General features: G+C 50.6%; 1 protein-coding gene across 1 annotated transcript in view; it reads left to right on the plus strand.

The window, feature by feature from the left end:
* The first annotated feature begins 1,188 nt into the window (after positions 1–1,188).
* The window catches only part of PYGM (glycogen phosphorylase, muscle associated), a 234,100-nt gene continuing 222,762 nt past the window's right edge, over positions 1,189–12,526 (plus strand). The window contains exons 1-8 of the mRNA XM_060252644.1: positions 1,189–1,521; positions 4,988–5,089; positions 5,515–5,593; positions 6,784–7,019; positions 8,791–8,902; positions 9,235–9,317; positions 11,367–11,510; positions 12,310–12,402. Of these exons, the coding sequence (XP_060108627.1) occupies positions 1,279–1,521; positions 4,988–5,089; positions 5,515–5,593; positions 6,784–7,019; positions 8,791–8,902; positions 9,235–9,317; positions 11,367–11,510; positions 12,310–12,402 (1,092 nt within the window). The 5' untranslated portion in view covers positions 1,189–1,278. The remainder of the gene's footprint in view (positions 1,522–4,987; positions 5,090–5,514; positions 5,594–6,783; positions 7,020–8,790; positions 8,903–9,234; positions 9,318–11,366; positions 11,511–12,309; positions 12,403–12,526) is intronic.

The raw sequence follows: 12,526 nt of genomic DNA on the forward strand, positions 1-12,526 counted from the left end.
GTTGCCAATCCCCAGGTGGGGGCAGGGTAATCCCCCGGTTTGGAGGCCCTCCCCCCGCTTCAGGGTCATCAGAAAGCGGGGGGAGGGGAGGGAAATGTCTGCTGGGAACTCTATTATTCTCTAGGGAGATTTATTCCCATAGAAAATCATGGAGAATTGAATCTGCGGGTATCTGGGGCTCTGTTGTTTGGGGTAGAGGCACCAAATTTTCAGTATAGCAACTAGTGCCTCTCCCCAAAATACCCCCCAAGTTTCAAAAAAATTGGACCAAGGGGTCCAATTCTATGAGCCCCAAAAGAAGGTGCCCCTATCCTTCATTATTTCCTATGGAAGGAAGGAATTGAGTGCCATCCCTTTAAATGTGATGGCCAGAACTCCCTTTGGAGTTCAGTTATGCTTGTCACAGCCTTGATCTTGGCTCCACCCCTAATGTCTCCTGGCTCCACCCCCAAAGTCTCCTGGCTCCACCCCCAAAGTCCCCAGATATTTCTTGAATTGGACTTGGCAACCCTACATTGGATTTATATTCCGCTCTCCACTCAGGAGTCTCAGAGCGGCTCACAATCTCCTTTATCTCCCTCCCCAACAACAGGTGGGTGGGGCTGAGGGGACTCTCACAGCAGCTGCCCTTTCAAGGACAACCTCTGCCAGAGCTCTGGCTGACCCAAGGCCATTCCAGCAGGTGCAAGTGGAGGAGTGGGGTTCTTCCAGATAAGAGTCCGCGCATTTCACCACTACACCAAACTGGCTCTCCGCCAGTTTGTTTGAGCATGTGCTTTCTCTTGTGCACCAACAGTCAGATCTTTCTTGAGCTCCACTTTACTTATTTCTATAACAAAGTCTGAGTCCAGTGGTACTTTTAAGACGCGAATGCATGGAAGCTGATACAACAAAACTTAAAGGCACCGCTGGACTCAAGCTTTGTTCTGCTGTTTCAGACCAACACAGCCACTCACCTGGATCTACATTGCTAGTGGGCGAGCCTAAACAGAGAAACGCAATGCTAATCGGCTTGGCTCTTTGGGTGATCCCAGGAGAGAAATTCCCAGGACCAGTAGGCGGAGCTTCAGAAGCAAGGGGGCGTGCTCAGTCCCGGGATGTGGGGGGAGACCCCCAGCTCATGAATAATGCAGGAGCCGGTTGGTTTAATAATGCATGAGGGGAGGGGCTTGGGGCGCATTTGCTGGTGCTTGCCGAGGTGAAGCTCGCGGCGCCCCCGGTTCCCTCCAGCCAGCCAGGCTCGTCCGCCCCGTCCCTCCGCTCCACCCGCCCGCCAGGATGTCTCGGCCGCTGTCGGACCACGAGAAGAGGAAGCAGATCAGCGTGCGCGGCTTAGCCGGCGTGGAGAACGTGACCGACCTCAAGAAGAACTTCAACCGGCACCTCCACTTCACGCTCGTCAAGGACCGCAATGTGGCCACCCCGCGCGACTACTACTTCGCCCTCGCCCACACCGTGCGCGACCACCTCGTCGGCCGCTGGATCCGCACCCAGCAGCACTACTACGAGAAGGACCCCAAGGTGAGCGGGCCAGGCCGGCAGGGGAGCCCAGCGCAAGCGAGCCCAGCTCCCCTCGCTCCCGGGCCTCGATTTCCCAGGGACCCTGCCTCCTTCCGAAGCCCCAGAATAGCAGACGCGCGAGTGGCTCACTTTTCCGAGGGGCTGTTGGCGGTGCGGGACGTGATCAAAGGCAGGGGGCGGGGTCCGCGGGGGAGGAGCTCCCAGAGCCCCTGGCTAAGCTTTGGTTTCCTAAATGGGAGGTGTCTTTAGGATGGCCCTCGCCTTGACAAGACCCTCCCTGTGCGGCCTTCCGCTTGTTTGGGTCGTTGCTTCCGCTTGTTTGGGCCAAATCTGTGCAGCTTTAGTTAGGATTGCCGTCTCCAGTTTGGGAAATTTTGGTGTAGAGTTTGGGCTGGGCAGGGTTTGGAGAGGGACATAACAATGCCATAGAGTCCACCTTCCAGAGCAGCGATTTCTCTCCGGGGGAGCTGATCGCTGTCGTCTTGAGATCAGGAGTAATTTCAGAAGTTCTTCAGGCTCCACCTGGAGGTTGGCAACCCTAGGTTCGGCCAGGCTTTGCAGCTTGCAGCTCCGGTGCTTGCAGCTGCGTCTTTCTGGAAGCCCTCTGCAACTTTTGCGCACCCCTATCCAGAAGACTCGCCTGTGTCTTTTGTACAAAAATCGGCCCTGGAGAGGAGTCAGCCTCATATATTTGCTGGAGGGGGTGGGGACACGACGAGCGAGCAGGAGTTGCTAACCCTCGGCTGTGCAGGAAGGTGGCTGGGGGTGGGGGCAGAGGAGAGCAGAGCCCTTGTTGGTGGATATTAATAGCGGCTTGAGATGCCACCCGGCAGGCTAGGAGATGGCAGAGGGCTCCTGCCAGCTGCAGATCAGGGTGGAAGGCCCATAGTACAAGAGGGGCCCCTTGTTAAAAATTTATAGATAGATATATATCACTCATCCCCACCTGTATTTTGAAGGACACATTATTGGGCAGTTTTCTCTTGGTGCAAAAGCAGCGAAGACAACTGCAGAGGGGGAAATTGCTGTCTCCTCTTTGGGGCTCTTTTCTCAAGGGTTGCAAACCTAGAGAACTTGGAGTGAACCTGTAAAGCAATGGCTTGAAGCCAGAGGTGACTGTGGGGGGGGGGGGAGTCAGAGTCCCTGTAGACGCTTGCTTTAATCCCAGCTGTGTGATGCTTGACATGGAGTGTGGAGGGGGGGGGAATAATTATGCTCATTCAAGGGTGCTTCATCGATGGGGCTATAATTAATAAATGCCACTTACAAGCAAAGCACTGCATAAATATTAAAAGGGCTTTTTATGCAATAATAGTTCCCCATCATCCCTGTTAGGTAGGCCAGTACCATTAAATTACGCTCCCCCTCCCCCAGTTTACAGGAGGGAATCAGAGGCTAAGATCTGAGGTCATTCATGAATGGATTCTCATTTCCAGCAGCTGGTGTTCCACCAGACTTCACTGCTTCAGTGCTAGGACTGAACGACAGGAGGTGATGCTCTATCCCACCTTTGGGCAGAAGCTGGCTTGGATTCAGTTTGGTGTCAAGAAAGTATTGCCAATGACAGTTTCCTGCACTGCCTAACTCTGGGAAACCTGGCAGTGACTTACAATTCCAATAATCTTCCAAACTCCTAGGAGTGCCAGCCCGCAGACCTTTCGCCTTTCGCTATCTGCTCCTTGCCTTGGGAGGGGAGCTGTCCTCCGCTGATTCTCTTCATCCAGATTTCTGATTCTTGCTGGAGTGGATGCTTTGTAGTTCCCATCAAGACTCATTTAAGAGAAGAACTTCTGTTACCCTTTGGCAGTTGTTGGGGAAATGTGCAGAACATTCCGTTTCTCTGAAATGCACATAAAAGGCACCACAGAGCAAGTGCCTCGTACCAGTGAAGTCCACCCAGCTTCCTTCGCATTCTTTTTGGTGCAAAGATCTACCTAATCCCCCCTCCCATTGGTTCATTTCATTCCTTGTTCCAAACCTGTAATTCAGCCCTCCCAATAAAAAGCAAAGATGTAAATGTATATAGGGCATAAATCTCCAGGCCTTCCTTTGGCCTTTTACTTCCCAGTCCTGTTAAGAGCACAGAAAAGTCTGCACCGTTGCCGGGAAGGATCCTCCATGTTTCTTTAAATTTAGCCCAGCTTGACATTTGCTGTGAACTTTTGCCATTTAATTTAAGAAAAGGTCTGTGTCAGCAGGCCCTGGGGGGAAGGGTGAAGGATACCAGATACGGGTGGCAACAGCACACCCAAGACGGGCTGAGACAGCTTTGCTGGTCCGGGAAAGGTCATTTGGCCAAAGGAGAAGCTCCAGATGCTGCTCATGGTTGATGGGGAGCTCCCGCTTACAATATCTCTGTGCTGCAGAAAACAGCTTTCCTCATCCCCAGAATGCTTTCTTGTCTTTTTTGTACATGCTGCTAGCCATTAGGGGCTCGTAGACAGAGTTTCATTTGTGCTTGGTGAGGAGATCTTGAGAACGTGCAGAGTGCTTTTCTCTTGCCACTGAATAAACACAACCAGCCCCCCTTCCTCCAACAGAGATTGATTTCTAGAGTGAAAAGTGCTAGGACTCAGCCCCTCTGACCTGGAATCTAAAGCTGCTAATCCTGGCTACGAGGAGAGGGGGAGGCCAAAGGCACTTGAGGTCACAAGGTTTTGGGAGCCGGCACTGACACTTCGGGGGCAGGGGTAGAAGGCATGGTGAAACCCCAAGGACAGAGCTTCTTGTTCAGAAGGTGTAAATGCCACAAGCCACAATCCCTTACACTTAAGAACAGCATTTGGCGAGGTTTTCTTTGGGTTTTTTTTTGCTGTTTGGAAGGGGCATCTTGGGTAAACAAAGGATCCGTTTGACTGCCCTCCCTTGGCCAGTTGGGCCAGATCCAGAGACCCCTCTTTTTGTTCCCCAGCAGTCATCAGAATTAGCAGTCAGAAAGCATGTTGTATTTTAGAACAAGATCTGTGATAGAGAAGTTTGTTGGCCTTCGGAACAATAGGTTTGAAAATGACTTGAAAACATATCATCCAAGAGATACACTGAGGCATGTAGCACAAGCAGAGGAATTCCCCATCTCAGATCTTTGTCCTTCCTTCCTTCCTTCCTTCCTTCCTTCCTTCCTTCCTTCCTTCCTTCCTTCCTTCCTTCCTTCCTTCCTTCCTTCCTTCCTTCCTTTCCTGCATTGTGCAGGAGGTTGGACTAGATCAGGGTGGCCAACGGTAGCTCTCCAGATGTTTTTTGCCTACAACTTCCATCAGCCCCAGCCATTGGTCATGCTGGCTGGGGCTGATGGGAGTTGTAGGCAAAAACATCTGGAGAGCTACCATTGGCCACCCCTGGACTAGATGATCCTGGAGGTCCCTTCCAACTCTGATTCTATGATTCTACTTCTAGGTCTATTGGGGGGGGGGGGGCGGTGGCATGTCTCTTAAGCTAACTCTGCTAACTCAATAATCCTTCCTCACAGCGGATCTATTACCTTTCCTTGGAGTTCTACATGGGCCGCACATTACAGAACACCATGGTCAACTTGGGCTTGCAGAATGCCTGCGATGAAGCTGTTTACCAGGTTTGGGGCTCGGCCAGGGCTGGAGGGGGGAAAGGATGGGGTGGTGGGACCCTGAGGCTGGGACAATGTGTGTTTCTCTCAGCTTCTTTTCCTTTTCTTTTTAAAAATGGTTCTGCACCAGGGCTGGTTTAGAGTACTTCTCACCCTAAGCAAGGGACACACGTCACTGTCTCTTGCACCAGTGCTGATTGGCTTTGCTTTAGGGGCACATTTGAGGCCTGGATGGAAGCAGCGTGTTTCCTGGAGGTGACACCTGTCACTACATATGCCACTGGAGGGCTAGCGGGATCTGAGCTCCCAAAGTGCATTTCTGCACTTCTCCATACATCGTCCCAGGCAGTTGCTTGTATGGCTTGGGTGTAGAACTGGCCCTGTTGCCCAGCACGTGCCAATCTTGTGCCTTCCCTCTCCTTTTTGCCCCACAGTTAGGCCTGGATATGGAGGAACTGCAAGAGATTGAGGAAGATGCCGGTCTGGGCAACGGAGGACTTGGGCGTCTGGCAGGTGTGCAGCTGCAGAAAAACATGAAGGGGCTGGCTGGTGGTTCTCATTTAGCCTCAGAATTTACCCACCCTTCAATGTAGGCTTAGCTTGAGTTCTCAAGGCCCACACAGATTGTTTCCTAGTTGAAGTTTTGGAACTGCATGGCTTGGCCACCTGGTCACTCTTTCTCTCTCCTGCTGCCCCAAACGTGCCCCCATTTAATGATCTTGAGCTAGCGCACATGCATGGTGTCATTCATGGCAAATGAGAGTAGGACTCTGAAGCTAAGGGTTTGGAACTGTTAGGGGAGGAGCCATGGCTCAGCGGTTGGGCATCTGCTTTGACCTGCAGAAGGTCCCAGGTTCAATCCCCGGCATCTCCAGTTGAAAGGAACAGGCCAGAGGTGATGCTGAAGACCTCTCTGCCTGAGGCCCTGGAGAGCTGCTGCCAGTCTGAGTAGACAATACTGGCCTTGATGGACCGATGGTCTGATTCAGGAGAAGGTAGCTTCATGTTTGTGGGAGAGTGGCAGAGGTTCAGGGCAGAGCCGGTTCCAGGTTTCATTAGATCCTGGACAGAAAGTCTCCAGAGGCCCCCTCTTCTGCCCCGTGCCCCCCACTTGCAGCTTCCTGCATTTTCCTCCCTTTCTGCCCACTCATGCACCCTTCCCTTACCCCCTCATTCATTTGCCAACCCTCCCAGTGCTCCTAAACCCTTCCCCAACTGTCCAGCTGGGAGCACCAGTGCTGTGAATGTTTCTCCCACCCTTCCCCCTGCAGTTCTGCATGGGAAGAGAGGGATATGGGGGTTGAGAGAGCTTATAACAAGCAGATGGACAGCATGGGAGGTGGGACAGTGGGGAAAGGTGGCAGAAGGCTGCTCCAGAAGACCTGGGCCTTGACACTTACCTGCCCAACTTCAGGGTATGCTGATGCAGGCTCTGCCTCAGAGACCTGGTTTGACCTGTTTAAGTACCTGAAGTCCAAGACATTTCCCCCCTCCCCCATTCAGCGGTGTGTTATCTGGACAGTTCTGCCCTTGTAATGTTGCAAGGGATTTTTTTTTGGGGGGGGGTGTCCTTAGATCCCTTGCTTCTTTGTTAGTGCCCCAGAACTACTGCCCTCCCTTTTGAGACCTAGCGCTCCCGTTGCAAGCCCCAGAGTCGGTCTGGTCCCATTTCCTCTAAGCCTCTTCCCGCTGTTTCTGTACAGCTTGCTTCCTGGATTCGATGGCAACTCTGGGCCTTGCTTCGTATGGCTATGGGATCCGGTACGAATTTGGGATCTTCAACCAGAAGATTTGTGGGGGCTGGCAGCTGGAGGAGGCAGACGACTGGCTGCGTTATGGCAACCCCTGGGAAAAGGCGCGCCCTGAGTATATGATCCCTGTTCATTTCTATGGGCACGTACAGCATGGCCCAGATGGGGTGAAATGGGCTGACACACAGGTGAGCCAGAGGTCTGGTGAGGTTATTGATGCAGTGGTGATGGGTGGGTGTGGGGTGTGTGCTTGTGTGCTCACTCAGTCACAGGGATGATGACTTCTTGCAAATTGGGTATGCTGGTATTTGGTGTGCCTAGCCTACCTCTGCACAAATGCACCCTTGTAAGGGTTTGGAGGGGAGGCCTAAACTGTATGATACATTTGTGGTTGTAGAGCAGGGCTGGGGCGCATGCCTTTTTTCTTCTTCTGTTTAATATTAGCCCTGTTCCAAAAGCTCCTAGAGCAGGGGTGGCCAAACTGCAGCTCGGGAGCCACATGTGGCTCTTTCACACATATTGTGTGGCTCTCGAAGCCCCCACCATCCTGTCAGCCAGCTCAGAGAAGGCATTTGTCTCTTTAAATCACTTCTTCAAGCCAAGCCAGCCAGCATCTTGGAGAATGCATTTAAAGTTAAAATTGCTTTCTTTCCCCCCTCCCCATGCATTTTCCTTCCTTCCTTCCTTCCTTCCTTCCTTCCTTCCTTCCTTCCTTCCTTCCTTCCTTCCTTCCTTCCTTCCTTCCTTCCTTCCTTCCTTCCTTCCTCCCTCCCTCCCTCCCTCCCTCCCTCCCTCCCTCAAATATCTGACTTCATGTCTTGTGGCTCTCAAAGATCTGGTTCTATGTGGTTCTTACATTAAAGAAGTTTGGCCATCTCTGTCCTAGACTCTGTTGGATGGGGTGGGCAGTGTTCATAAAATAAGTAATGGAATACTCGTGCAGGGAAGAGGAGAAGGGAGTTGTGAATTTCCTGCATTGTGCAAAGGGTTGGACTAGGTGAGCCTTGAGATCGCTTCCAGCTCTTTATTTCTCTGAAGAGTCAGGCTGCAAATTGCAGGGGACCAGATTGGTACTATTTCGGCTGAAGGCTCCATAAAGGTAAAGGTAGTCCCCTGTGCAAACACCAGTCGTTTTTGACTCTGGGGTGACATTGCTTTCACAATGTTTTCATGGCAGACTTTTTAGGCGGTGGTTTGCCATTGCCTTCCCCAGTCATTTACACTTTACCCTCAGCAAGCTGGGTACTTATTTTAGCGACCTCAGAAAGATGGAAGTTTTAATCAACCATGAGCTAGCTAGTAACTACCTGAACCCAGCTTCTTCTGGGATTGAATTTAGGTCATGAGCAGAGCTTGGATTGCAGTTCTGCAGCTTACTACTCTGCACCATGGGGCTCCTGAACGCTCCGCAGTAAAATCCTATCGCAGAGATAGTTCAGTCTAATCCTATTGATTTCAGTAGCCTCAGGCTGGTGGGACTCTGTGTAGGATTGCACTGTTCCTGGAAAAGGGGCATGGTGTGGCAGAAGATATGAGCCAGGAGCATGAGAAAGAAGCATGCAAGAGGCTCGTGGGAAGCAGAGAGCACAAGATATTGGATGGGTGAATAGAAAGGAGGAGCTGCAGTCCTAGGCAAGAGAGGCAGAGATGTTTTAAAAGGGAGGACTAGAATCTTGCAGATGATTCAGGGAGCCTGTGCAGAGCTAGAGCTGAAGGTAGATGTAGGAGGATGTAGCACACATTGACAAACAGCTTTAAACGCAATCTGGTGGGAGGGAAGGCTGATGTTCTCTTTTATAGGAGAAGGACTCACAAGGGAGCTGGGACTTTCTTCCTATCATTTGCAAAGGAGAACCCTGACCCGGTGCAGGTGCCATTCAGTGGCTCAGGCCCTACAGGAGGGTCTGAGACTGACCTTGATGCTGCTGGCACTGAGTCCCCTACTCCCTTGCCTTGCAGGTGGTCCTGGCCCTCCCCTACGACACCCCTGTCCCCGGGTATCGCAACAATGTTGTGAACACCATGCGGTTGTGGTCTGCCCGGGCCCCCAACGAATTCAACCTGAAGGACTGTGAGTGGGCCTTTCTGCTGTGGGTGGGGCAGGGGTTTGGAAGGGGGCTGCTTCCCTCTGGAATGTGGGTACTGAGTGTTTGGGTTTTGGGCAGCCATAGTCCTTCACACGCAGATGCTTTTCTCTGTAATTGCTGATGCATGCTTCCATGCACAGGTAGTGGCCTTATAGCAATTCCTGGGAGGTGCACAGATAAGTGGGAAATCACACATGGGATCCTCACTTCCTCCTTCTGTACAGCAGATTGCCATGACTCTTTGGTTTGAGTTAATTGCACTGATCAATTGTTTGCTTTCTTTTTTCCCTCCCTCCACCCTGTCTGGTCTCCCCAGTTAATGTTGGTGGCTACATCCAGGCGGTGCTGGACAGAAACCTGGCAGAGAACATTTCCCGTGTGCTGTATCCCAATGATAATGTAGGTGCCATTGCCGTCTCTCTTGACATTTCAGGATGTTTTAGACTCCTGCAGATCTATCCTGTACAACCCTAGTTTTGGACTTGGCTGCTTCCATGTGAATGTGAGAGTTTCAGATCGCACAGATGGATGCCCACTGTGGCTCCTTTCTCTTGCTTTCATCCTTCCCTTCCTCCAAAGATCTCAGGGGGGTGTATATGCTTCTCTGCCTTATCTTTTTCTCCTCAGAACAACCATGTGAGGTAGATTAGGTTGAGCAAAAGTGGCTGGTCCAGCTCACCCAACAAGCTTCATGGCAGGGTGGGAATTTGAACCAGGATGTGAGGGTGGTTTGGCTGCGACATCTGTCACCCCATTGATCGCCAGGGTTGATTTGGCTGATCTGGCTGGCTAGACGGGTGCCCCCTACCTTCCTCATCGCTCCATGTGTATCCCTCCCGAAGCTGCACACTCGGTGGAAGAGGATGACCATCCCAGATAGAAGGAGTATACCGTTCTTCTGTCAAGGGTATATGATAGCTGTGCTCCCCTGCTAGAACCTCCAAACAAGCTCAAGGTCCATTTGTAGGAGGACCCAGGTTCTCTGTTCAGCAAGGAGTGTTCTGAGCCTTCCTCCTTCCTCCTGTGTTGAGTGAAGAGCCAAGCTCAGTGGCTCCCAGTCTGAGATCTCCTTTTAGATTCCCCCCCCCCCCCCACTGAGGAATACCTTGGCCTGCCCTTGAAGCAAACCAGCTGCTTCTTATAGCTGGAAAGATTTTGCAGGTGGAACTTCTCATTTATATTCTAGTGTAATTTAGAAAACAACCACCACCTAATTTTTGATTAAGTGTGATATTAGATTTAAAGGTCATAGAACAAAACACAAGGACATGAAGTGTTGGAGTGCTAGGTTTTTAACAGTAGTTAAGAAGTAACATTTTTTTAAAGTACCCTTCAAAATCCAATTTGAGAGAAGAGAATAGGAAAACATACCTTTTGGTGCCTCAGGAAAGAGATGGTGGCCACACTGGCCCATAGTAAGGCCCCTGCCTCCAAAAATGAGGAAGCAGCCATGTAAATAAGACCAATCAAAGTAGCATAAGAGATTGTGCAAGCTTTTAAGTTCTTCAGAACTCTTCCGAGGCTGGAATTTTTATGTTTACTCGTTTAAAGCAGAGGGGAACAGATCTTTCTGGTGATGACCTTAAAGTCTGTTTGTCTGTTTCTTGACTTCTGTGGGTACAGCACGTGGCTGTTCAGTATCAGATTGCACATCTGAATGGTGAAATGTTCTGGGGAACTCTAAAGCCTGCAGAGTGTGTTGTGGTGTTTTGGTTGGACTTAATAAAGGAGGATAATTATGTGGCTTTTGTTTTTGGAGTTCTGTTAAAGAACATTTGTTTAAGTAAGATAAATGTGTTCATCTGCTGTGGAAGAGCTAGATTAGAATCCAGTTGCACCTTAGACCTGGATTCCCTGACCTGGATAGCCCAGGCTAGTTTGATCTTGTTCCATCTCAGAAACGAAGCAGAACCGGCCCTGGCAAGTATTTGGATAGGAGACCTCCAAGGGTTGCTATGCGGAGGCAGGCAATGGCAAGCCACCTCCGAATGCCCCTTACCTTGGAAATCCTACAGGGTTATCAGAATTCAGCTGTGCCTTTGACAGAAAAATAAATATTCAAATTATTTCAGAGAGGAAACTTTCAAGAGTCAGAATTCCAGTTGTCAGAATTGACAAATGGAGCTGTGACGACTATTATGCCCCGCCCCCAATCTTGTTGGTTTCTAAGGTGCTATGCAGGGTTTCTTTTGAGCAGGAATGCACAGGAACACAGTTTTGGCTGGCTTGGTGTTAGGGGACGTGATCTAATATGCAAATGAGTTCCTGCTGGCCTTTTTCTACAAAAGAAGCCTTGTGTGAAACAAGGGTGATGTCAGGGGGTGTGGCCTTATATGCAAATGAGTTCCTGCAGGGCTTTTTCTACAACCCCCTCCTCTGCTGTCTCCCTCCTGGAGTATGGACTTTGTCTTTGGCGTTCTAAGTCTCCCCCTCCTTCTTCCCCTGCAGTTCTTCGAGGGCAAAGAGCTGCGTCTGAAACAGGAGTACTTTGTTGTGGCCGCCACCCTTCAAGACATCATCCGCCGCTTCAAGTCCTCCAAGTTTGGCTGCCGTGATCCTGTCCGCACCTCTTTTGATGCCTTCCCAGAAAAGGTACTGTTGGTGCCCTGCTAGGCAGGGGGGCAGAGAATTTACTAGTCAGTGTTCCAAGGGTGAGTTTGCTGTTCAAGGGCAGTGGGGAACAGAGGATCCAGCCATATATACATTCCCTGAACAGTGGTAAGGGAACCATGGCTGCTGATGTAAGTTTGTGTTGAGAGAGAGAGCAGGGTTGCAAATCTGGGCTCAGAAATACCTGAGGGTGGAGCCTGGGACGGTGAGGTTTAGGAGGGGGAGTGACTTCAGTAGGGTATAAATTCATATGGATGAATTTCCAAAGCAGCCATTTTGTCCAGGAGAAGTGGAATAAATGTCTTAACGAATGATAAGTGTGTAGTCTGGAGATCAGCTGCAATTCTGGGAGATGTCCAGCCCCCCCCCCCCCCCCCCCTGCAGGTTGTCTCAGAAAGTGTGTGGTGAAATGGGTGGAGACCGGAGCTTCATGTCTCAAATTTTATCTTGGACTTTCTTATTTGTTTGTTTGTTTAAATATTTAGATCCCGTCCCCCCCCCCCCCCAAGGGACCCAAAATGACATACAAGGCTAGGGGAAGAAACCCTTGCATACTATAAATAAAGCAATAAACAAACATATCAACACACTGTATTTCTATCTCAGGCTGGTCCTTATGTGGTATTAAGCGAAGAGCCTTCTCTCTGGCCTCAGTTCCTCTGACTGTAAAATGGGATTCCTGGAAGTGTGAAAGGAGGCTCAGAGACTATCAGCTGTGGAGCCTGGGCCTGCTTTCGTGAATATTTGCACCCCCTCTGGTTATATTTTCTGTCTCTTCCAGGTTGCTATTCAGCTCAACGACACCCACCCTTCACTGGCCATCCCAGAACTTATGAGAGTCTTGGTCGATATTGAGAAACTAGAATGGGACAAGGTGAGGCTGTGCTGAATTCCCAGAGGAGGTGGTTCTGGGGTTCTAGGCTGGCCCCTCGGAACTCCAGCCCTTCAGTGATAGAAAAGTGGGGGCTGCTAGCACTGTTCCATAATGAGCCCGGGAA

The sequence above is a fragment of the Heteronotia binoei genome, chromosome 1, assembly GCF_032191835.1.
Source record: "Heteronotia binoei isolate CCM8104 ecotype False Entrance Well chromosome 1, APGP_CSIRO_Hbin_v1, whole genome shotgun sequence".
Classification (NCBI taxonomy): Eukaryota; Metazoa; Chordata; class Lepidosauria; order Squamata; family Gekkonidae; genus Heteronotia; species Heteronotia binoei.